The sequence below is a fragment of the Microcaecilia unicolor genome, chromosome 3 (genome assembly GCF_901765095.1).
Source record: "Microcaecilia unicolor chromosome 3, aMicUni1.1, whole genome shotgun sequence".
Lineage (NCBI taxonomy): Eukaryota > Metazoa > Chordata > Amphibia > Gymnophiona > Siphonopidae > Microcaecilia > Microcaecilia unicolor.
Window position 1 is genome coordinate 262,866,439 of NC_044033.1, and position 26,293 is coordinate 262,892,731.

Here is a 26,293-nt window from a genome sequence, read left to right on the forward strand (position 1 = left end):
GGGAGAGAGTTTTGCGACAACAGCTTGGAATGAAGCCAGCGTTATTCTTTAGTGTTCAAAGAGTTAAATCATGTGAATTATATAAGTGTATGACCATGGCAATGGAAATAAATGATGCATCTCCTCTTCCCTGAAGCATGGTGTGTATATGAAGTAAGGTCCCTGGTTTCCTGTGGCAGGAGTTAAGAGATCCTGCTGAGCCGTCTTTAAGATTTTGTTGTACTTTGCTGGCAAAATGCATAATTTAACATATATTACCTATTTTAAGAACATCTTTAAAAATTAACTTTTTATTCACAATATATTTTGTGTGTACGAGTCATTTCTTTTCTTCTTAATGTTTCTTCTTTTCAAATTTCATTCCTTCTCTTTTTTCTCTCCCTACCCCACGCCATGCTCGCACTACTGTTTTCTGTCTCCAATTTGATTCCCCCTCCCCTCCCCCCCCCCCGCCTCTTTTGCTTATCTTTCTCCAGGATCTCCTCTTCTCCTTCACTCAATCTCTGTTGTCAACTCTTCCTCCAAAAGTTTCTATTTAATGTCATTCTTTTTGCTCCACAACAACTTGTCTTCTTCTCCCTCCCATCAAAACACTTCTACCCATCCTGTTTCTCATTCTCATCTTTCATGATTCACCTCATCAGACCTCTGTTTTCACCAGTCATACCTTCCCATCCCTCTCCCTGCCATCATCCACTGGATTCTTTATACATCACTCAAATTTGGGCACAAATCCCAGATCCACACACAAACTAGTCAATTAGGTGACAACAATCAATAATTGGAGTTAACAAGCACTTGGCATTAATTAGGAGTTACGCACAAATCTTCCCTATAATCCATTCTATAACACGCGCGCCTACATTTTATAATGTGCAACTCCAATGGATCCGTGACTATGGAAGGGGCATAGGCGGGTTAGGAGGTCCTAAGAAACAAGATGGCAAGCGATCCACAAAATCCAACGTGGAGACAAACAAAGCAGATCAATCAGTGATATGGTTCAAAACTTTATTTTCAGAGATTCGCTGAAAATAAAGTTTTGAACCATATCACTGATTGATCTGCTTTGTTTGTCTCCACATAGGCGGGTTAGGGGCATTCCCAGAAATTAGGCACGATGATACAGGATGCCTGCATTTGTGCGCCTAACTGCCACCAGCCTTTGGCAGTTGTAAATGCTCACGTCCAAAGTTAGGCAGAAACCCCTCAGTATTCAGCTGGCGGCAGGCAGCGGCGTACCAAGGGCGGGGCGGTGGGGTTGGTCCGCCCCGGGTACACGCCGCTGGAGGGGTGCAGAGAGCAGCCGCGTGCCTGTCGGCTCTGCTGGTTCCCTGCTCCCTCTGCCCCGGAACAGGTTACTTCCTGTTCCGGGGCAGAGGGAGCAGGGAGCCAGCGGAGTCGAGAGCTGCGCGGCTGCTCCCAGCAGCCAAGAATGCACCCTGGGGGGGGGGGGGGGAGTTGATGCGCTTGGGGGGAGGGGTGTCATTGCGCCAGGAGTGGGGGGGGGGTCATGCTGCACCCGGGGGGGGGGGGTGCATCGGCGATCTGCCCCGGGTGGCAGCCAACCTAGGATCGTCACTGTCCAGATGTTCAAAGCTGGGCTGTGTCCAGCAGCCGACACTGAATATCCAGTTTTGGCCGTAGAAACCTCTATGCAATACCATAATGTATTCTTCTTTACCATGTATGTATGCACCTTAATGCAATACCATTTGTAATTCTGTACTCGGAAATGGCAATCACCACTACGGCATAATGTAAGCCACATTGAGTCTGCAGATTGGTGGGATAATGTGGGATACAAATGCTACAAATAAATAAATAAACTGACTGAGTGACCCTTTTACTAACATACGCCAATCAGGAACTACCGCAGGAGCCTGGTGGTAGTTCCCACTCCTAGCGCACACCATTTCTGGTGCTACAAAAATACTTCTTATTTTTGTAGCGCCAGAATTTAACTGGCAGTAATCAGGCAGCGCCGCTCACTACCCCGGTTACCGCCATCTAGCGCGGGAGCCCTTACCGCCATCTCAATGGATGGCGGTAACAGCTTCCCATTGAAATGGCCGTGCTGTAATCTTACCACGCGGCCATTCCTTTTCCCCAAAAATGGCCGGCCATTTGTCCGCTGTGGTAAAAGGGGGACTCAGCACAAGTCAAAAACACATGCTGACGCTAGTGCAGGCCCCCTTTTACTACAGCTTAGTAAAAGGACCCCTGAGTGAATATTCAGTGCTAGCCAGTTAAGTTAATAGCGGCCTATCTTAACTGCTTAGCTTAGCCGGTTTAGAACTGAATATTTGTGCTTAGCCGGTTATTATTAGGTTTCAAATTACTGTTTTCAAGTTTACCTCATTTATTGTATTTATGTTTATTCTTGGTTATTTTACTATTGTTAGGCTGTTAACAAAATTGTAAGTTTTATGTTAAAGTATATCTGCTGTACATCGCCTTGGGTGAATCTCGAAATAAAAGTGGTTAATAAATCCCAATAAATTCAGCGGCGATAACTGGCAATCTTGCGCTGAATGTTAACACTTAGCCGGTGAAGCGCTATATAACTGGCCAGGAGTCATTCCTGGACGCTTAAATAGCGCTGAATAACCAGCCCAAAATACACACTAAGCTAGTATTCTATAAAGGATGTTGTGCCTAACTTTGGGTGCCCTGTATTGCATCTAGCCCCATGTGGACTGTACTCCTCCCTTCTGTTCCCCAACAGCTCCAGCTGCTCTGTGGGCCTGTCTGGTGAGGAGCATTCCCACATACAGAGAAACAGAATCAAATGACTGAGCTGTAACAGTGAGCTTATTGTACATGTAGGGGTGGGAGCCGGGGAGACAGCAGCAGGGACAGAGAGAGGTTAGAGGAGAGAAAGCAATGGCAGCTGCAATGAAGAAAGAGAGAAAAAGTGGCCTGGTGATTGCAGGAAATGACCAAGAAGCAACTTGAGTGGGGTGTAACAGCTGAGACCAGTTGCCTTCAGCTGCAGGTAAAGTTATATGAGGAGGCAATTGCTGCAAATTGAGGGTCCTAGAATAAAGATATGTGAGAGGAAGAAGGTCAGGGACAGTGATAGGTAAAAGGAGCAAAAATCATTTAAACAAAAAGCCAATGCTGAGAACATAAATATAGCCATACTGAGTCCAGACCAAAGGTCCATCCAGCTCAGTATCCTGTTTTCAAGAGTAGCCAATCCAGGTCACAAGTACCTGACAGAAACCCAAATAGTAGCAATATTCCATGCTACCAATCCCAGGGCAAGCAGTGGCTTCCCTATGTCTCAATAGCAGACTATGGACTTTTCCTCCAGGAACTTGTCCAAACCTCTTTTAAACCCACATATATTAACTGCTGTTACCACATCCTCCTGCAAAGAGTTCCACAGCTTAACTATTTGTTGAGTGAAAAAAATATTTCCTCCTCTTTGTTTTAAAAGTATTTCCATGTAACTTCTTTGAGTGTCCCCTAGTCTTTGTAGTTTTTGGAACAAGTAAAATCGATTGACTTTTACCCGTTCTACACCACTCAGGATTTTGTAGACCTCAGTCATATCCTCCCTCGGCTGTCTCTTTTCCAAACTGAGGAGTCCTAACCTCTTTAGCCTTTCCTTATATGAGAGAAGTTCCATCCCCTTTATCATTTTAGTCGCTTTTCTTTGAACCTTTTCTAATTCCTCTATATCTTTTTTAAGTTACAACGACCAGAAGTCCTCACTTATCAGTCAAAGTGGAGAGAGAAAATGTGTTGCACCTGTAATTTAAACAAATTCTGTTGCTCTCTTGGGTAAAAAGACACTGAAACCTATACATTTAAGAACTCAACAAGCTTAGATGTTTGCTCTGTAAAGGAACTTTTAGAGTGTTACATAAATGTTACATATCATTGTGCCAGTCCTGTGGCTGTGTGAAGCAAGAAAGTTTTACTAGAGATACCTGTGTTTTCCAGAGTTACACATTAAAAAATAAAAAAAATCATAGAAACTGAGTAGACCTGCAGTTAAGGATTATAAGGCCCATCCAGTCTGCCATTCTTCACCTTCAGCTCAGCATTACTGTCCCTTCCTCTCCCTCAGAGAACCTTTGTGGTTGTCCCATACTTCCTTGAAATTTAACACTGCTCTCATCAAAACCATTTCCCATTGGGAGACCATTTTATCCATCCACCACTTTTATGTGTGAAGAAATGTGTGACCCAGGTGCCAGTAACTGACCTAGCCATAGTTTTTGTGCTCACTGTTCAGGGATAGTAGAAGCCCTGGCATTAGCATAGATTAATGGGTTTCCTGGAATTTTCTAGCTGGATTCCCTGTAAGGAGAAACCAGGGGAGGAACAGGATAGGTTCTGGAGGGTTTCAAGTCAGCGTTATGTCAGTGTGTTTTCTTCCCCTCAGAAGCAAGCAGTGCCTGTCTTGTGAAGACTGGGCCCTGAAGTACCCAACTGGCCTCAAGGCAAATAGAAAAGAGTGATACATCAGTGAGAAGAGTTTGGTGTAATCACTTTATGCCCAGTGTACCCAGCAAGGCTGTAGGTAAGGGAGGTGCTGCTGTGGCTTGGAACCTGGTAGAGGCTGACTGAGAAAGCCAAGAGGCCTGCATGTACAGGGAAGCTATTGGATACCCCAAGCTGGATTCAGGAGAGGACCAGGGCCCAGATGCATCAACCAAACATTAAAAATAAGAATCGTAAAAGTGCTTAACGATTTAAAAAAAAACGAGGCATGCACTACAAAAACACTCCAGAAATGTTCGGATCGGTATTGCAAAGTAGGATGTATCACAAAATCGTTAAACCCGTCGTTAATCAGCGCCTAAAGCATGCGCAGAGCAGCCCAAGCGTTATGCTGGCTGCTCTGCGTATGCCACAAAGGCCCAGCTGTCAAAACAAAACAAAAAACCCACAAACACGTGTGTTTCGGGAGGGGGCAAAGGCACTCATCATGAGCGTCCCGTATGGACGCCTTGCCCCCCCCCCGCTGCTCCCCCCCCCCCCCCCCCCCCCCACGAAAAATCTCCTGTATTCTCCGGCCCTCCTCCCTTCCTGTATTCTCCCACACTAGCTCCGCCTCCTGCCATGCTTCGGTCCCGGGCCCCACCCCCGCCACCCCCCCTTTGGTCGTGGCTGCCGCTCCCCCCGTCCAACGACCCCCCCCCCCTTTGCCTTACCGGCCCGTGCAGCGCCTCTCACCTCTGTATGGGCCGCTAAGGCAAAGCGGGGGGTGGCGGGGGGGCGGGGCACGGGACCGGAGCATGGCAGGAGGCGGAGCTAGTGTGGAAGAATACAGGAAGGGCGGAGGGCCGGCCCGGGGCTGCTAAAATTGGAGATTTTTCGTGCGGGGGGGGGCAAGGCGTCCATATGGGACGCTCATGACGAGTGCCTTTGCCCCCTCCCGATCCTTTTTTTTTTTTCTTTCTTTTTTGGTGCTGAGGGAGAGGGGAGCAGCAGCGACCTGGGGCGTCAATAAAGGACGCCCCTGACGCGTTTTAGCCCCCCCCCCCAGTTATTTTTTTTATTGGATTTTGTTAACTTCTAGCAGACAGACAGCCCTAATGAGAGGTACAGACTCTCGTTAGATTTCACGGTGTTCTCCTGCGTTAAACGAATCGGAAAAGGTTAGTGCATGTCATTTCAATGGGATTTGTAGAAGAATTGCTCATCTGCATTCAGTTTTCGTTAGCTGCTACTGTCGTCGGAAAATAGGCTTTAGTGCAAGGAAAGGATAGGAAATTCTTCCTTGAGGGCTGCTTTTACGATGAAAAACGTTTAGTGCATCTGGGCCCAGGAGAGCAGAGATACCAAATCACACCCATTTGGCATGAGACACACCATGCGGTTGGAGGACTTCACATACTCACAAGCACATAGTTCCTCCTCTCATGCATCTGAGAGTTGAATGGAGAGACAAGCAAGGCATAGTGCCCCGCGGGTGCACGGCGCCGAATATAACATGGCGCCGTGCCCCGACGGGCATGCGCGCAGAGGACAGCGAGAGTGTGCGAGGCGCAGGGGGGGCAGGAGCCCGGCGCACTGAGGTACCCCATGCTGACCAATGGGAAGCATGCGAGCGGGGTTTAAAAGCCCCCACAGGGAACCGGACAACCTCTTCAGGTGTCCGGGCAAGCGCTGTTTACAACTGACAAGTCTTGCTAGGGTGGCGAACTTGGAGGAGGTAATGAGCCAGAGGCTGGAGCGGCTTGGGTATGCCCAGGGTTTTGAGATGTTTTGTATCTAAAATAAAGCTGCGGCCTAGTTATGCCACATTAAAAATATAATATGTGTAGTGTCTTTATTAAAGGACGGTAAGAATTAGTAATTGTTCGGCCCAAGGGGTCTCGGGTGTCTATGTTATGAAGCATATGGAGAGAGATCTTTACAGTGCTGAGCACAGAAACAAAAAGAAGAGACTGAAAAGCAGCAGGAAAAGACAAGCAGTGGATATCTCTGAAACTTGATTCCAGCAGAGAGCTGAGGGGCAGAGCAAGTCCCCTGAAGAGAACTCATTGATTGAGTCCAGAGCTAAGAATAAACCTTATGAGGTGATTTTAGGGGGAAAGCCTTGTCTTCTTGGGGGCAATGACATACAAAATAAGTTAGTTAACATGTTGCAGATGTGGGCTCTGATTGTGTTAGTGTCACTTGGCAAAGACAGGGAAAATATCATCTGCTTGCCCTGGCATAGGGAGCAGCCCACAGAGGGTCCAGAAGAGCTGCCCCGATTCAAACCACAAGACAGTGCAGAAACTCCTCCTCCCCCCATGCACACCAGTGTGCTGCAGACCATAGGCAGGTGTCGCTGAGAGTTGACAGGACAAGCAGCACACCATGGGCAGCCTTACAAAAAAATCAGAGAAACTTAAATATAATTTTGTATTGCAATGAGTACTACAATTCTCATATCTTTACAGGTTTTTACCCTGGACACACAACCTGAAAAAATCTCACTTATTGGGATTGGCCACCCTTGGTATCTCTGAGACAGTGAACCTACTGAATGTGAGTTCTTCACAAATATGGGGAGAAGAGCATCTATAGCAGGGCTTCCCAAACTGGGGGTCAGGACACTTGCATTTGTGGTTGTGACATAGTAGATGACGGCAGGAAAAGACCTGCATGGTCCATCCAGTCTGCCCAACAAGATAAACTCATATGTGCTACTTTCTGTGTATACCTTACCTTGATTTGTATCTGTCATTTTCAGGGCACAGACCATAGAAGTCTGCCCAGCACTAGCCCCGCCTCCCAACCACCAGCCCCACCTCCCACCACCGGCTCTGCCACCCAATCTCGGCTAAGCTTCTGAGGATCCATTCCTTCTGAGCAGGATTCCTCTATGTTTATCCCACGCATAGTTGTCCGGGGAAGTAGGTCTAAATGGCAATGGCTGTCTTCTTGGACATAGACATCCCTTCCCCTTCTGAAATCAGAGTTGGATGTCCATATTTTGCCACCCCTCTAGTCCCACCCAAAACATGCCCAGACCCTCCTCCCCCCCTTGCAATATAGATATACTGCAGCTTTAGTTAATCCTATCCTGGCTTTCAGAAAATCGGGAGTTAGGCATCCATGCAATATGGACATCTAAATGCCGATTTTCAGACATCTAAAACACAAATAGAGATTTGAAAATAAGGGCATAGGCACCTATGTTTCTTTATAAAGTAGGCACCTTCTTGCCTTGTCAGCCTGTGTGCCCAGTTATAAAATGACCCTCCTGTGCCTCTTCCTCTTTTTCCCATAAACATGATAACATACAGTAAGGATTTTGGGGGCCTTTTACTAAAACACACTAAAATATGGGCTTAGCGCATTGTAACATGGGACTTTCCCGTACACTAAGCTCATATTGAAGGCACCTGTATTTTAAGGATTTTCTTTTTATGCTAGTCCCACAGTAATTTCTCCATTAGTGCGAGACCTGCAAAAAATGAACATGGCCTATTTAGGAGGCATTAAGAGCTCCCATGTTAACCGAGCGTTATCCTGTTAGGACCCGATTCTATTTATGGCACCAGAAAAATGGGTGGCGGAAACATTTCCGCCTAGGCGCCAGGGACGTAGCCAGACTTTGGCGGGAGGGGGGTCCAGATCCCGAGGTGAGGGGGCACATTTTAGCCAATCCCCCGGTGGCGCCAACCCCCCCCCCCACCATTTTTGACCCCCCCTGGCCGCCGCCGCCACCACCACCACCAACTTTGACCCCCTCCCCCCCACCGACAACCCTCTCGACCCCCCTCCCACCACCAACCCGCCACCGCCATCAGCTACCTTTGCTGGTGGGGGACCCCAACCCCGCCAGCCGAGGTCCTCTTCTTCCAGCGCAAGGCTTCGTTCTGTTTCTGTGAGTCTGACGTCCTGCAGCTGGCATCTAACTCCAGATGTGTCCATTTATGCCAAGTAAAACTTGGTGTAAATACCAGCGCCAAAGTTACACACACAGCAGGTGTATTCTGTAACCCTGCACATAAGCTTTTGGAATGCCCCCAGAGACTTACCCTGTGCATTGAGCTGATGTCCTCATCTTGACTGAGGAAAGCACCCTGCTGGTTTTTTACGTTTCAATCTCATGTCCTGCTTGGACTATTAGCCCCTGACGCAGCCCTTGTGGGCGAAACACAGTCTGTGTCGGGCGAATCTCTGAAAATAAAGTTTTGAACCATATCACTGATTGATCTGCTTTGTTTGTCTCCACGTTGGATTTTGCGGATCGCTTGCCATCTTGTTTCTTATTCCCCATCCATGACATCCCCCCTCTTGTAAAAAGCACAATTAGCACTCACTGACAGGCAAATAATCGCAAACGCTTTAATGGTGTATTTCGAGGAAGTACTTGCTAATCGGGGAAAAACCACGCTGAGACTCTAAGCAAAGTCAAACAGATATCAGATAGGGAAGAGCCCAATATAAATTTCCAAATGTGTATGACACTACTCAATTTTACAGCACAACGGTCTTGAGAATAATTTCTTGTTTCATGATGATTCTTTTTTTCACTCTGATAGAGCAATAAATAGTCGAGCACTTAACTGAAGGAGACAACCCCAGTCAAAGACGCCGAAATTGCATTAAGCGTCAGGTTGTTTTGAGGTCTTCAGTTCTAATTTTATAGTGACCATACACATTTGGAAATTTATACTGGGCTGTTCCCTATCTGATATCTGTATTTCGAGGAAGAAAATGCTGCTTCAGAGTCTGGTCTTCCTCCCTGCTGATGGGCGACTGCTCTGCCATCCTTGTTTTGATTTTGGATTGCACATGAAATCATTCTCCGAATTCTGGGAACCTTTAGGCCCTTGTCCCACTGGGAGATTGATGGGCAGCAAGTGTGGTACAATGAAGACTGGACAGCTGATTGTTCACACATCAGGGCAAGTGAGGAATTTCCAGACCAGCCGGCTGTGGAGATTATTTTTCTACGTCCACGCATGTGGTGACCATCACGGGTGTATGAGAGCCTAAATGAGGGTCTTTCGCTCTTCCCCTTTCTCTTCTCCTCCAAAGTGCTATAGCTGTGGCAGGCACATGATACAAGTGGTCCTTTGTTTTGTTGAAATGCCCAGAGCCCTGGCAAGAATTTTGCCCTTTTTAAAACCAACAGGTGTCACACATTCTGTAACATTTGCTGAGCAGATGGGATCATGTTTTCCATGTTGGGTTAAATTGTTGGGGAGTTATGGATTTAGCTCTCTCCTTTGTGATCCCTGGAATTTCAGGGTTCGGTATCACAGAATAGTGGTTGCTTTTTTTGTTACACAACATGCCAAGAACCTGGGAGAGCCTGTGCCAACCTGTGAGCTGACAGGTACAAGCTGCTTTTGTTTCTTTCACATTTCAGCACCATATTTTACTGAGTGGTCAACTCTGGAGTCCATTCTTGTCCATGTTTGGTTGAATTTTTCTTTTCTGACTCCATTTGCCCCTTGGAGACCTCTGTGTCCTTTTTTCTATCTGTCCAACGTGAGTCTTCAGCTTTTCTCTCACGTGCCGCCATGGAAGAGAAGCCTAATAAATATTTGTTGAGACGTGGTATATGAAAGCAAATAAGCATAAACTTACCGTCTAATAAATGCAGGGCCGGGCTAAGCTTTAGGCAAGACAAGGCAGTTGCCTAGGGCTTCAGCTTCTTAGGGGCAGTAAAAAGCGGGTGCATCAACAGAAAGCAAAAGGTCCTGACAGCCACAGAAACTCAAAGAACCATTAGCACATACTTTAACTTCTATTGTTTCATGATGGTTCAGTTTAATTATCACAAAACTCACTTTCTGGCAAAACGTCTAATATTTATACTGGATCCAAAGTAGTATAACATCAAAAGCTTCTTAGCATCCAGTTAAAGTCCTTTTTACACAAATATGAATCATTCACTGCTACTTTAATTTTCTGTTCAACATTTCTCTACATATGAGAAAATTTATAAGCAGTCTTGATGGATTTTTAAGTGACCTCAGTGATGCTCACCGCCCTCCACCCTTACAGGATTTACGTGGCGATATCACAAGCATCAGCCTCTTCACAGGTTCACTTTTCAAACATGACTTCAAATACAAATAAATTCTTTCAATAATTATAGATTTACTTATCTTTTCGAGACTCTATTTAGTCGGACCCAGGGGGTTCTACTGTCCGACATGTTTCGCTCGACAAGTGAGCTGCCTCAAGGACACACCCCCTGCGATCTTTACTAGCGCCAGCTCTGCAAACTTTCTTATCAGCAAAGATAAGAAAGTTTGCATACCTACACTTAAAAATATTTTGGAAAAATTCTTAGAGGTTCTGATGACCTGCATTGGCCACTGTCAAAAATAGGATACAGGACTTGGTGGACCCTTGGTCTCAGCCAGTATGCCAAATCTTATGTTCTTATGATCATCTGTAGACACAGATATTAACATTTTGTCCAGACAGGATTGCTTTAACAAGGTGTAAAAAAAAAACCCTTTTGTCATATTCAAGGAACTAATGATAGTGAATAGTAGAAGCCTGAAAGGAAGGTGATGTTTATTGTATTAAACATGTGGATTCAGTAGTGTACTATTCTTCTATGGGCTGAATGGGCCTAGACCTGCTAGGACACCCTGATGGGGTAGGAAATGTGCCTTTAAGGAATCTGCTGAGTATCTATCCTCCAGCTGTGAGGTTTGAAAGTATTATCTTTAAAGTGTCCCTGTCAGACTGATTTTCAGAGCAAGCAGTGATCTAGATGCTTTACTTTTAGCTCTGTAACATAGGAAAAATTTCAGCCCCACTTACTGTGCTTCCAACTTTTGCTAAGTTTAGACCAGTTGTAGCCAGTCTAAAGCATCTAATGCACAAAGGGGTTCTCTGCGTCCCTTTTACCATTTGCCATAGCAGCTACCGATAGCCCTATGCAATTGTATTACAACAAGCTCATTGGTATTAAAATGAGCACTCCGAGCGATGCACAGACATTTCTGTGCACTGAGTGCCTATCTTTAATGTGCAGAATTTTCCGTCAGGTTTGCAGCTGTCAGTGTATGGGGATGACCTAGTGGCAGCGGCGTACCAAGGGCGGGGCGCCCCAGGTGCACGCCGCTGGAGGGGCGCAGAGAGCAGCCGTGCGCCTGTTGGCTCCGCTGGTTCCCTGCTCCCTCTGTCCCGGAACAGGTTACTTCCTGTTCTGGGGCAGAGGGAGCAGGGAGCCAGCGGAGCCGAGAGCCGCGCGGCTGCTCCCAGCAGCTAAGAATGCACCCGGGGGGGGGGGGGGGGGGGTTGATACGCCGGGGGGGAGGGGTGTCGTGCTGCACCCGGGGGGGAGGGTGCGCATCGGTGATCCGCCCCGGGTGGCAGCCGACCTAGGATCGTCACTGCCTAGTGGAACAGCCTGCTTACACTGCATTTTCCTCGATTATATAGACTACTTGTATTGCTCAGGCTTTGTCACACAAGGGATAGCAAATGTAAGCAAAGCAAAAAACAAAACACACCTTCCCCCCCCCCCCCCCCAAAAAAAAACCACTTAAACTGAGCAAACGATTCATCGACAAAGCATTTTCTTTGTAAACGTAACCCCCTTGCCCCCCTCCAATTCTTAAGTTACTGAAACTGTTTTGCAGTAGCCTTTTAAATGAAATAAGCAAGCTTAAACACACAAACACATGTAATGTTGTCGCTGGTCATGTGCACCGTAGGAGTGGAAAGCTGAGCTTTGAAGGTGGAAGTGCATATGCAGAACATCAACACTTACCCAGAGACTGTTCTGCGCATGGCCTAGGCGCTTTCCCTACCGAGCTGCTTACAACTTTTCTGTGCATCTCATTTGCATGCAGTTTCCTTTGTGCATCATCACTGTTTCAAGATTGCTAAGTTCACCGGATACAAACATGCACGGTGCTTAATGGTGAGTTTTGTGCATCGGGGCCTGAGTTTTATTATAGGCTAAAAGTTTGTCAAACTGAGACACTTCAACCCAGGTTTCCCGTGTTGTTTCTGAGAATGTTCATTTTGTATGGGCAGTTTTCCGGGTGCTGTGTCATTGAGAGTGCACACCCTATACAAAGCGAGCATTCTCTTTTCCCGATAGTTCACACATGTGTAATAACTATCCCGAACAGGGTGCCATCTTTGCAAATGGTGCACACTGCACTCTATTATCTACAAATGAAAAAATACAATACGTCCCCCCCCCCTGGATTCTATATAGCGTGACCGAAATTGCACGCAAATCCAGTTGTATTCCGGATTTGCACGCACAGTTTAATTACTTAACACACCAGTCAGCACTAATAATTGCCACTTAAGCAATTATTGACATCGGCATTAATTGGAATTTATGCGCCCAACTTGCTAAGCGTATTTTATAAAGTGGTGCGCGCAAATTCTAATGCGAGCTGGCAAAAGGGGTGTGGAATGGGCAGGTCACGGGCATTCTGAAAATTTACGTGCAGGGAGCCGGTATTAACACCAAGTAAATGGATGCATCTAGTTAGGCGCAGGCATGGCCGCTAGGTGTATTCTATAAATCTGCTAGGCATCTTCTATAAACCATGCCTAAATCTAGGCGTGGTTTATAGAATACGCCTAGGCAGAAATTTTTTTAGCGTGAAGTTTTCAGGCGCCGTATATAAAATCTAGTCCTGGAGGAGGGAGAAAAAGGGGGGAGGGGAACTGATGATGGGAAAATTGTTTCAAAAAGTTCTTCCATTTTAGGTGGAGTGCAGTTTGTAGTCTGCATTGTTGTACACTTTATGCAATGGCTATGTTTGGTGTCTTGATTTATCAATAAAAAGGTGGAAACATAAATAAGTTAAATAAGTCAAATAGAGGGATGGGGTGGGGATCAAATGTTAAAAGTATGTTGACGGACTGCATTATTCTGTTCTTCATGAGTACATGTTACTTTTTGAACTTCGGTGTATTTGTATTATTGGATGTATTCATTTAGAAGTGTCATCAATAAAAAATGTTGAAACATAAAATCTAGTCCTGTATGTTTTAGGTAGATCTAAATGCCTCACTCCCTTATTTAGTCATTTGGATCCATCAAGTATTGACCTAAAAGAGCTTCTGTGATAATATGATTACAAACATTTTCCTTGTATACACACTCATTTTTCATCACGTAGATTGTAGCGTAAGGTTGTACTTTCTTTTTTCTCATTGTAGATCTGCTGCAAAGGTATAAAAGAGAGGTTGGCTGCAGAAAGGATTTAGTGGCCCCAAGATAGAGTCCTGTGGCCAGATTTGTAAATTACTGCTGCACATCAGTGTTAAGTCCTGACCACAAATTTCACAGATGCCAGGGCTTGTAGATTTCTGTAGCCATGATCGGTTTAGCATGGAGGCGTTTTTCATCCACTTTTGATTGGTTGCTGTATGTGTGCTCATTTTTAAGGCATATACTATCATTTTTATGCATGTCTGTGGGCGATTTTTCCTTTTGGCGCAATTTGTTGGAACGCTATTCTACTCGATACGTCAGTCGATGATCTTCGTGCAAGAGCACCACATATTGCGGTGGTTTTCATTACGGCACTGCTTTTGCGTATTTGTTTTCAGTTTCAAGAGAACAAACATTTCACATATTCATAGGATAAAAACCTTAAGACCCCTGAGAAATGCCTATTGAGCCGAGACACGGCCCGTGCCGAGTCGTCATGTTTTCTTGAACATTTTAATTAAAGGACTTTAGCACACCATTTGTATTATTCTTGTCGCCGCTGTATTTTATTTATTTTTATGTTTAAATCTTTTTATTAGTAGTAACATAACAACAATTCGATAAGGAGTACAAATGCAATAAATCCTACCATTGATCTAAGATCACTAGACAGTTTTAATTTTCTCCCCTCCACCCTCCCTACTACCCAACTAACATCCCTTATCAATTCTATATTTAGCATACATTTATTGATGATAACAAAACAAATATACTGCGAAACAGATAAGAATGCGACTTTGAGTTTTGGTTCAATGTGGCTTACATTTAACAGTTGTTAGAGATTACATTGATTCAATTACATTTACAAGGTTGTATGATGCTGTGTTTTACAGTGGTTGGCAAGATAACTATTAGTGCATATGGAATTGTCATTGGGTTTCTTGAGAAGGTGTGTCTTAGAGGCAGATGCACTAAAGCTAAATGAGCCTTTAATGACTCTCCAACGAGGAAAATTTGATCCGTTGCATGCATCAAAGAGCTTTTACCGAGGAAGCCAGCAGCTAACGAAAACGGAATGGAGATGAGCAATTAGTGTGAAAACCCCATTGAAACGACATGCACTAACCTTTTCCGATTGCCTTTACGCAGGAAAAAGGCAGGAAAACTAACGAGAGGTCTGGACCACTCGTTAGGTCAGCTCTGTGGCAGGAAAAATCATTAAGAGAAAAAATAAACAAACTTTGAGCCAATCCCAGCGCATTAGCAGAGCTAAAAGCGCTGTGATTGGTCCAAAGGACGTCAGAAAAACAAAAATAAATAAAAATAAAAAAAGGATCGGGAGGGGGCAAGGGCGCTCATCAGGAGCGTCCTGTACGGATGGCCTTGCCCCCCCCCCCCGCTGCTCGCCACTTTCCGCCGCTCCCCCCACCCCGAAAAAGCAAAATTCGAGCAGCCCCTGCCCCCCTCCCTTCCTCACTACTCTCTCACCTCAGCTCCGCCTCCCGACATCCTCCGTCCTGTGCCCCGCCCCCTCTTGGGGTCGTCGCCGCCATTCCCCTCTTCCATCGGGCCCCCCTCCCTCTTACCGGGCCCGTGCAGCACCTCTCTCCACTGTCCGAAGGCGCTGCACGGGCAAGAAGAAAGCTGATGGCTGCCTTCGCCCAGCTTCGATGGCGCGTCTTTCTCCTGCTGGGCCCGCCCCTGTCTGACGTCAGTAACCTACGTAGTTACTGACGTCAGACAGGGGCGGGCCCAGCAGGAGAAAGACGCGCCATCGAAGCTGGGCGAAGGCAGCCATCAGCTTTCTTCTTGCCCGTGCAGCGCCTTCGGACAGAGGAGAGAGGCGCTGCACGGGCCCGGTAAGAGGGAGGGGGGCCCGATGGAAGAGGGGAATGGCGGCGACGACCCCAAAAGGGGGCGGGGCACAGGACGGAGGATGTCAGGAGGCGGAGCTGAGGTGACAGAGTAGTGAGGAAGGGAGGGGGACCGGGGTAGCTAGCATTTTGCTTTTTCGGGGTGGGGGGAGCGGCGGAAAGTGGCGAGCAGCGGGGGGGGGGCAAGGCCGTCCGTATAGGACGCTCCTGATGAGCGCCCTTGCCCCCTCCCGACCCTTTTTTTTTATTTTTGTTTTGATTTGATTTGGGAGCCATGTGCTTGTGATTTGACTGTGTTTTGACTGTTTGTGGCATGCGCAGAGCAGCTAACATAACGCTTGGCTGCTCTGCGCATGATTTGGGGGCCGATTAACGATGTGTATTGTGATTCTTTGGTACATTGTACGTTTCAATACCGATCTCAGCATGTGTGACTTTTTTTTTTGGTGCATTTTTCGTTATTTTAAAATCGTTAGGGACTTTAACGATTTAGATTTTTTTACGTTTGGTTGCTGCATCTGCCTCTTTGTTTCTTAGATGAAAAGATGCATTACTGTTAGAGGTTGTGTTGGGTGTTGTTGTTCTAGAATGATAAGTGCATATTTTACTCATAGAATTTCCTGAAGAGGTAGGTCTGTAGGTTTTTTCTGAACTGGAGGTAGTTCGTGATGCTTCTTTTGACTATGGTAATTGAGTTCCACCATTTTGAGCCCAGGTAGCTAAATACCGCCGTGTAGGTGGACTTGTATAGTATGTTTTTGCAGTTGGGCGGGTGAAGTAGTAGGTAACCTCTGGTTCCTGGGTTTGCATTTCTTGGTGATAGTTTGACCATGTCTAGCATGTAGACCAATGACATGCCAAACAGTATTTTGAAGATGATTGTGCTGGTTTTGAAAAATAGTCTGGCCTTGATTGGGAGCCAGTGTAACATTATGAGTAGTGGGGTTGCTCTATCATATTTCGACTTTTTGAATATTAATCTCGCTGCTGTGTTTTGGACGGTCTGCAATGATCATAGTAGGTGTTCTTTGCAGCCTACGTATGCTGCATTATGTGTTGTGTTTGCATTGTGTAGTGTGGTGTTTGTTCTTCTGTTTTTTTCCTAGCAATTTTTCCAAGGCATATCCATGGTTAAAGCTTTACCCACAGATCTGAACTTGTATTTTGCTTGTGTGTGATAATTAAGTCAACTATTATGTATGTTTTCTGTAACACGCCCAGAACTTTGGATGGAACAGGATCTAAATTTGTTAAATAAATAAATTGCCCATCCAGTGTGCAGGAAAGCATATATGTATCTATCCTGTATCCCCTGGATTCTATAAAGGTCGCGCAAATTTGATACCCAAATTCGCATTCGATCTTGGGATGCACACGCAACCTAATTGATTAATGATTCAAGTAACATCAATAATTGGGTGCTAACTGATGTTAATTGGTGCCACTTAGGGGTTGCAGGCCTCTGGCTGCTGCTATGCTATAACTGTGCCTCCAAATTCCATAGAAACCCAGAAGGGGCGTGGCTATGGGAGGGGCATGGGCAGATCAGGGGTATTCTCAAAAGGTGGCCATCAATAGAATGAAAGGCAGGAGTAGGAGTTTACGGTATTATCATAGATCCACTGAGGGCATAAGTAGGAGTGTAAGGTATTATCACAGAAGATCCATGGAGGACACTAGTAGGAAGGTGCTGTAGGTGCTTGAGCACTCCCAATATTGACAGAATTCCTTGTATGTGTCCAGGGAGGGGTTATTTCCACTGGGATTAGCACCCCCAATAATTCTGAAAAGTTGGCTCCTGTGAGTAGAAGTGTTAAGTATTATCACAGAAGATTCCAGAGCAGCTGCAAATGGGGCTCCCTCTGCACTGCAGGTGCTGTTTGAATGGAAGGTATTAAGGCCCAGATGCACAAAACGTTAACAACCCTTTAACCACCCTTTATCGAAGAAATTGCCAACCGTTTCATGTACTAAAGCCCATTTTTCGAGGACCGTAGCAGCTAACGAAAATGGAATGCAGATGAGCAATTAGTGTAGAAACCCTTTTGAAATGACATGCACTAACGTTTTCCGATTGGTTTAACGAAGGAAAACGCCGAGAAATCTAACGAGAGGTCTGTACCTCTCGTTAGGGCTCTCCGGCTAAAAACTCTAATGTAGAACTAAAAAAAAAAAGAACAAGGGGGGTGAAAACACACGCCAGGGGCGTCCTTTATTGACGCCCCAGGTCGCCGCTGCTCCACGCTCCCTCTGCAAGCAATCCAGAAATTAAAAAATAAAGGACCGGGAGGGGGCAAAGGCGCTCGTCAGGAGCGTCCTGTTTGAACGGCCTTGCCCCCCCCACCCATTCCAAGGTCGCCGCTGCTCCCCGCATTATAAATTTAAAAAGCAAAACGAAGAAATCCTTACTTTAGAAGCCCCGGCCGGCCCCCTCCATTCCTCTGAACTCTGTCAACCCCACAGCTCCGCCTCCTGACTGACACCCTCCGCCCTGTGCTCCGCCTCCTCTGCGGGTCCTCGCCACCATTCCCCCCTCCCTCTTACCAGGCCCGTGCAGCGCCTCTCACCTCTATGTGAAGGCGCTGCACGGGCAAGAAGATCAGCTGACGCCTCTGTCTTCCATTCTTCTTTCGCGTCTCTCTCCTTTTGGGCCCGCCCCATCTGACGTAAGTAACCAACGTCAGACGGGGGCGGAGTGGGCCCAAAAGGAGAGAGACGCGAAGGAAGAATGGAAGACAGAGGCGTCAGCTGATCTTCTTGCCCGTGCAGCGTCTTCACATAGAGGTGAGAGGCGCTGCGGGGGCCTGATGGAGGGGGGGAATGGCGGCGAGGACCCGCAGAGGAGGCGGGGCACAGGGCAGAGGGTGTCAGTCAGGAGGCGGAGCTGTGGGGTTGACAGAGTTCAGAGGAATGGAAGGGGCCGGCCGGGGCTTCTAAAGTAAGGATTTCTTCGTTTTGCTTTTTAAATTTATAATGCGGGGAGCAGCGGCGACCTCGGACGGGGTGGGGGGGGGCAAGGCCGTTCAAACAGGACGCTCCTGACGAGCGCCTTTACCCCCTCCCGGGCCTTTTTTGACTTTTGTTTTTATTTTGGGAGCCACGTGTTTGTTTGTTTTTTGTTTTGACAGTGGCATGCGCAGAGCAGCCAGCATAACGCTTGGCTGCTCTGCGCATGCTTTAGGGGCCTTTTACGGATGGGGATTACGGACGTATGATACCTTGTACTTTTCAATACCGCACCGAACATTTCTGAGCTGTTTTTTTAATGCATTCTTCGTTTTTTTTAATTCGCTAAGTACTTTTTTTTACGTTTGGTTGATGCATCTGGGCCTAAGAAAGGAAAGTTCAGTACTCCCCATAAACTTTTTCTTGGAGCGCACACACCCTGTTAAATACCTTCTAAACAGAAATTCCACAGTTCAGAACCTTAGTCTTTGTGAGTGCAGTGAAACCTGCCACAACCATAACATTGACCTTGCAAATAGTTTCACAGATGTGTATCAAAGCCATTATTGATACCAAGTGCTGCTCAGTTCCTTCAGCCAGTTGCTTGTTTCAGCTTTCCAAGTATTATGCTTGAGAGGGTGAAAATAAATAGCGGGCAGATGACCAAGTCCCGGGCTTAACAAGTTCTTTACATTTTTAGAGGTGGAGCTGCGAACACTTAGGTAAACTGAAGCTGGAGGAAAGGGGGGGGCAGGGGGGTCTGTCCCAGTCCTGCATCCTTCCTTGCAAAGCAGCATGAGCTGCCCAGTGCAGGTTTTTGCGTTTTGCTTTTTCTAACTTGAATCTTCAGGGTTTGGGAACTTGTTCCAAGCCAGGGGCTGCTCTTTCAAGGGCTGGTTTGTTCTGCCTGCCTGTAGCTCATTTCCATACGAAGAGCCTGACTGACATCACTGTACCTTTTGTTGCTAAAAGCTTTCTTTTGCTGGTGACAGAGGGAGAGAGAGACACAGACTGAGCAGTCATGTGAAGTTGGACGAGCTTATTTCCGAAGGAAGGGGTTACTGGTTACGTTCAGATTTTAATAAAGAGCTCTAAGCATCTGTCTCACCGTGATGGCCTTAAAATACACCTTTTGAGAAAGAGTTTATGTTTCACTGTGGCTTTTTGTTTGCTGAAAGGTTGTCTTTATACCCTGAAGTGTGGCTCAGAGGATTAAAGCCGCCCCACGGAGGAATTGTGGTACGGACTTGCTTTCAGTGGTACTGTTGCTTCTGTTCCAGCAAAAAAAGTTTTGCAAGGAATGTCAGCTTCACAGTTCTGGATCTAGTAGGCACAGGGGGAGTTGGGGGTGGTGTTGGAGAAGGGAGGTCTGGAATGACTTTACAGAACCTGGCAGCTCACTTGCAAAATACTGGGTTTGCCCTGAATTACCCTTTTGCCGAGGGGCAGTGATTGAACTCCGGTGGCAAAGGCATGGTGAAGCTCTTCAGAAGGACCCTGGGAGAGTGTTTACTGCCGGTGGTCGGTGGTGGAGGAAGGTGTCAAGCCTTTGACAGAAAGTTGTCAGTCGTTTGGTGCCCTCGCTGAGGCACAGGAGCACCCCCGGTCATGGAGGAGGATGGAGCAGCCTGTCCTGACCCTGAACCCCAGGCAGACAGCCTGGTGTCTGAAGCCTTCTCTGGACTCTGGAAAGATGTGATGGGAATGCTGGTGAGTTATGCAGGAGCTGAGAAGGGATGATACAGTGCCTGTGTAGTCTGGACACGGAGGGTCCTGTCCAGACTGCATCTGTATGTATCACCCCTTCTATTTCATCCACTCTTGATACGTACAGATTTTTGAAACGTTCTTGCAACATCTTACAGATCAATATTTGTGGGGTAGTGCAGAAACCAGTGTTTCACTTTTGTACGGCTCAAAAAGCATATGACCTTGCTGCAGTATTTCATTCCTCCTCTCTGGAGATCTACGGTGCTAGTCTGAAGGGTAGCGTTATTTGTTTTGTAGGGTTCTGCCCAGACTGAGTTGATTTTAGAAAGAAGGTTGTTGGAGCAATGGTGTTAGGGAAAAATGAAGGCAAGGAAGACCAGACCTCCTTAGGAATGAGTGTTTTGCGCTCACCAGGTAGCACATTCATGTTTAGCATTGCAGAACTCTTCACGCCTGCTGTGCACCAGCAGTGTGTCAGAAGTAACCATGTGCTTTAGTATTTCTAGTTTGGAAAGAAAGTGACCAAATTCTTTTAATTCTTCGTTTGTGTGAACAGTAGTTTTGACACTTTTTTTTTTTTTTTTGTTAAACCAGTGAAAGGACAGCTGGTGTAAATCCTCACGGAGCAGATTTCGGTGCTAAGTGCTATTGTATAAGGGCTTCTTTTACTAAGCCGCGCTAGCGATTCCGGCGCGGCAAATGAAAGGAAGCCTATAGGAAATGAGGGGCTCTTTTACAAAGCTTTGCTAAGCCCAACGTGGGCTTACAACACGCTAACCTGCAACTATTGCCAGCCCAACGTGGCTGCCAGCGGTAGTTCTTTATTTGTTGCATTTGTATCCCACATTTTCCCACCTTTTTGCAGGCTCAATGTGGCTTACATGGTACCGTAATCGGCGTTAACCAATTTTGGTATGAACAAATACAAGTTGCAATTAATATCAAGGTGATATTATGGTAGAGTGAGATACATGTATGGTAAAGACAATTGGGGAGAACTTAGAGAGGGAAAGGAAGAGTTAGGATAAGTCTGTTACGATCTTTGGTTAAGTTGTGTCGCAGATGTCCAGGTTTTTTATGTTGGGTCGGTGGGGTATGCCCTTCTGAACAGTTCTGTTTGTAGTGCTTTCTGTAAATTCATGTGGTCGAGTGTGGTTTTTACTACTTTTGGTGGTGCGTTCCACAATTATGCGCTCAGGTAGGAAAAGCTAGAAGCATAGGTGGATTTGTATTTGAGTCCTTTATCCCCCAATATTCAGTGCTGGGCCACGTCTGGGCACTGGTACAGAATATTGGGGGCTAAATGTGGGTGGCAGAGGCTTAGCCAGGTTTTGACGTCAGGAGGAGCACACTTTTATAAAATAGGCACCAGCTGGTGTTGGCTCTTGCTTGAGTGTGTGCCATTTTGCTGGAACAATGTTTTTGTTTTGTAGTGCGGTGCTAACCCAGCGGTAATCGAGCATCGCCACACACTGCCGGGTTACCGCGGGAGCCCTTACCGCCACCTTAATGGCTCCCTCCTTTTACTAAGCTGCGGTAAAAAAGGGCCCTGGTGCACGGGAAAAATGCTCCCCCCCCCCCTGCTAATGCAGGGCAGTTTTTCCTGCAGCTTAGGAAAAGGAGCCCTGAATGGGCTTCCTCTCATTCACAGCACAGGAATCACTAGTGCGACTTGATAAAAGAGGTCCTAAATGGCAAAACTGAAAGGGCCCCTGTGTTCATTAGCATGCCTTAAAAAATGCGCTTCAGCCTGTGAAGTAATGTACATCGATGAGGATGTGTTAAAACGTTTTTATGCACATTGAAGGTTATCAATAGAAATCAAACAAAATAAAACATGGAAAAGAAAATAAGATACCTTTTTTATTGGACATAACTTAATACATTTCTTGATTAGCTTTCGAAGGTTGCCCTTCTTCGTCAGATCGGAAATAAGCAATTGTGGTAGCAGATAGTATATATAAGAGAAACATCAAAGCATTACTTTGACAGTCTGACAGAGTGGAAGGGTAGGGGTATGCATGGGGACATCAAAGCATTTCTTTTCCATGTTTTATTTTGTTTGATTTCTATTGATAACCTTTAAGAGTGGACTAACACGGCTACCACACCTCTCTACTTATGCACATTGAAAAAGTTTTAGTAAAACGTGTGAAATAAACTGAAAACCCATCCGAAAATCAGTAACAAAAAAAGCCCAATCAAACCAAAAGTTTTTGTCCTGTGCACTTCCCTGGATACATTTTTTATGTTAGATTTAAAAAAAAAACCAAAACATTTAAAGCTGACTGAGGGCCCCTTTAATAAACTGGTAAAGTTTGCAGTTACTGTGGCTTAATATGGGGGCGTTACCATGCAGATTTAACATGGCAACTATTGGGGGCGTTACCAGCATTTGTCATGTTAAGGGCTGGATTCGGTATATAGCACCAAAAAAAAAAAAATCAGCGCTGAACAATATTCTACAAGACGCACTCTGAGATATATGCCCTTTATAGAACACTTCATAGCGCCGGAATCTGCGCCCAAGCATTTACAACACCTGAAACCAGGTGTTAATCCCCTAGTGGTTAGAGCACCGGTCTTGCAATCCAGAGGTGGCCGGTTCAAATCCCACTGCTGCTTCTTGGGATCTTGGGCAAGTCACTTAACCCTCCATTGCCTCAGGTACAAACTTATAGGCAGATGATCAAAAGCAAACGCCGGCGCTAGAGGCTGTTAGCGCCATACTAGCAACGGCGTTTGCTACCGCCCCATGATTAGAGCCCTCGAGCGCGTGAAACAATGCGCTTGAGGGCTCTTTGCGCAAGTAGCATGCAAATGCATGCTAAACAGGGCTCAGCGCATTCATTGCCAATGATCAGCGGCCAGCGCACCAAAATTTGGGTCGCTGGCTGTGGCAAACCCTACGCCAGCTCTGAGCTTGCGTTAGGATTTGCAGATCATTGGGGAGGAATGGTGAGCCTTGTCCAGCATGCTGGCAGGCCCCCTTCCCTCCCCCCCCCCCAAAGCAAACCTGCCAAGAGCCAACAAGGGGCTGGACGTGCCGCGGACCTCCGGTCCCCCCAACGATCCCACCCCCTCAGGTTCAGGGAGGGCTGGAGATCTGGTGGGTCTCCAGCCCCCCGAAACCCCCAGAAAATGGTCCCTGGTGGTCTAGTGGCCGAGACATACCCCCTCCCACCCAGCAAGAAACGGGGGGGTGGAGGTCCGGCGGACCTCCAGCCCATCCCAACTCCCCCCCCCCAGCATTGTCTGATGATCCCTGGTGGTCCAACGTAAAAGACAATCCCCTCCCGGCCCCCCTACCTTAGCTGGAGGAGGGAAGTAGCCTGCCTCCTCCTCTTTCTTGGGTTGACGCCGCCGCAAAATGGCGGTGCCCAGCACCACCCAGTGCATCCCAGTCTGTAGCCCCGCCCAGCGCATCCCAGAATACACTGGGCAGTGCTGGGCGCCACCATTTTGCGGCGGCGTCAACCCAAGGAAGAGAAGGGAGGCAGGCTACCTCCCTCCTCCAACTAAGGTAGGGGGGCCGGGAGGGGGTTGTCTTTTATGCTGGACCACCAGGGATCATCAGACAACGCTGGGGGGGGGAGTTGGGGTGGGCTGGTGGGGGTTTTGGGGGGGGGGGGGCTGGAGACCCACCGGATCTCCAGCCCTCCCTGAACCTGGGGGGGGGGGGTGGGATCGTCGGGGGGACCGGAGGTCTGCCGGACCTCCAGCCCCCGTTGCTCAGGGCAGGGGTAGTCAGGGCCTGGTGGTCCCATGGACCTCCAGCCCCTGTGTTTGACAGGTTTGGGCTTTTGACAGCCCAGACCTGTCAAACAAGTGCGGGAGGATTGTGCTGAGCGCATGCTTAGGCACAATTTACCCGCACTTCTACCCCATGATCAGAGATAATGCGCTGATCATCGGTACGGTAAAGCCCCGCGCTGTTTGGAACAGTGCAGGTCTTTTGATCATCTGCCTGCTAGATAGTGAGCCCTCCGGGGACAGAGAAATATCCAGTGTACCTGAATGTAACTCACCTCAAGCTACTACTGAAAAATGTGTGAGCAAAATCTAAATAAATAAATAAATAAATAAAATCCGTTAGGTGCGGATCCCCTGAATTCTATTACACTGCGTGCATTTTGCCCATATCCCTTCCATCATGACGCCCCCTTTTCAGATCCATACGGAAACACTTAGGCGCTATTCTGTAACTGAAAGTGTGAGTGTAGTTCCTCCATTTTGGGCCATTTCAGCGCCTTGCTTCCATAACGAGCTGAACCACATTCCCTTCAGCTGTCTGACTTTTAATGGTGGGTGAGCCTGTAGGACCAGATTCTATATCTAGCGCCTGAAAAATCCACACGGAAATTAATTTCCGCCTAAGCGTATTCTATAAGCTGCACCTAGATTTAGGTGTGGTATGTAGAATAAGCTTAGTTGATATATATCCCAGCGTTTAGAACTATGTGCCTTCATTTACACAGAGGGAAATTTGGCGTAAATACCAGCACGTAGATTTAGGCACAGAGGGGAATATTCTGTAATAGTGTGTGTGTAAATTTTGGAACGCCCATGAAACTCCCATTTCCCCAGCCATAGCCACGCCCCTTTGTGACTGTATGCATTAGAATTTAGGTGCTCTTCATTGCAGAATACATTTAGCGAGTTGTAGGTGTAAATTCTAATTATTGTCAATTAGTGCACATTATTGCTCGTTAAGTGCTGTTATCAACACTGATTAGCTTGTTAATCTAATTAAGTTAGGCACATTGTTATAGAATACGCTTGGATTTTGGCTTGGAAAACTAGACGTGCTACGTAGAATCTGGCGGATAATGACCCATAAGCCTTTCCCAGTTTAGCTACTGTGGGGTGAGATTTGTTATTCTAATAAAGGCTGCATTCATGCAAAATTATCTTTTTTTTAAATTATTGTTATGGTAAACCGCATAGCAGTGCTGTGTGTGCAATGCAAGGTTTATCAATGGAACATAAATTAATAAGGGCCCTGTTTACTAAGCTGTTTTATTCCTTTGGACCCTGCTGCAGATAACTCGAGCTAAGCTTTAGTAAAAGACCCCCTATATTCCTATGTGTGTCTCTAGTGTTAACGCGAGCTAAAAAGTTTGCGCACCTATAACTTCTTAGTAAACAGGGCCCTAAATCTTGGCTTCAGTACAATTTTTTAAAAAATTGAGCAGGCACCATGCTGCTTCATTTTCTGTTAACCACTATCATAGACGCCAGTGACAGCTAAACGCGCTGTGATTGGCTGAGAGAGACCTGCAGGGGCATAATCGAAAGGGATGTCCAAATAGTTTTGATTTGGACGTCCTCGCACGTCCCGATCCCCGATTCTCTCCGGCGTGGTCATTTCGGGCACGTAAGAAAAACATGTCCAAGAGAAGGATGCCCATCTCAAAATCTGAAGAAAAAAACGTCCAAGTGCTCGTCAGGGACGTCCTTTTTTTTTTTTTTGAGTGAAGGACGTGTATGAAGCCATCTTTGGCATGTGCAGAGCAGCCAGCCAAACGCTTGGCTGCTCTGCGCATGCTCAGCTGGCCGATTGGCTTCCCCTCCTTAGGAGGGAAATCGCATGCAAATGAGCTAACAGCGATTTTCTGATTTCCTTTTAACAAATATGTTTTTAGAAATCATACAGCTTGAGTTGAACCACATTCCCCCAGTTGTCTCCCTTTCAATGGTGGGTGAGCCTACAGTGACCTATAAACCTTTCCCAGTTCAGCTACTGTAGGCTCTCAAAGCCCTGTGTTTAATTGCTGTCCTCAGGGTGTTGCTTTAATGTCTTGCCCTGGTACTATGGCAATGTAATTGCATTTTTAAATAGCACCTTTGATGCAGATATATCCAGAGTTGCTTTCTAAATCATTTCTGGGTCAGGGAGAATTAAATATCAGGGAGGTGTTGGGGGTAAAGTGACAGAGAAAAGTTTAAAGCAAGCCTTTCTTTCCCTGCCTGATGGAGCTGATTTCTCTTAACACAGTAACACACAGTAGGTGACGGCAGAAAAAGACCTGTATGGTCCATCCAGTCTGCCCAACATGATAAAAGCTGGCTCACAAGCATAACTGTTCTGTTCTGCTGCCTTATATTTTTGTCTTGCTGTGTAAGAAAGGATGATAGGCAT

The 26,293-nt window shown here is 46.6% G+C and overlaps 1 protein-coding gene across 3 annotated transcripts in view; it reads left to right on the plus strand.

Annotated features, from left to right (window-relative positions):
• Window positions 1-26,293, plus strand: part of SASH1 (SAM and SH3 domain containing 1) — a 568,634-nt gene that overhangs the window by 105,914 nt on the left and 436,427 nt on the right. The window contains exon 1 of one of the 3 annotated variants that reach the window (XM_030198036.1): window positions 19,293-20,151. The exons of 1 other annotated variant lie outside the window; for it this stretch is intronic. In XM_030198036.1, coding sequence (XP_030053896.1) covers window positions 20,050-20,151 — 102 coding nt within the window. In that variant the 5' untranslated portion in view covers window positions 19,293-20,049. Of the gene's footprint in view, window positions 1-19,292; window positions 20,152-26,293 lie in introns of those variants that run through there. One more of the 3 variants, XM_030198037.1, reaches the window with a different exon arrangement.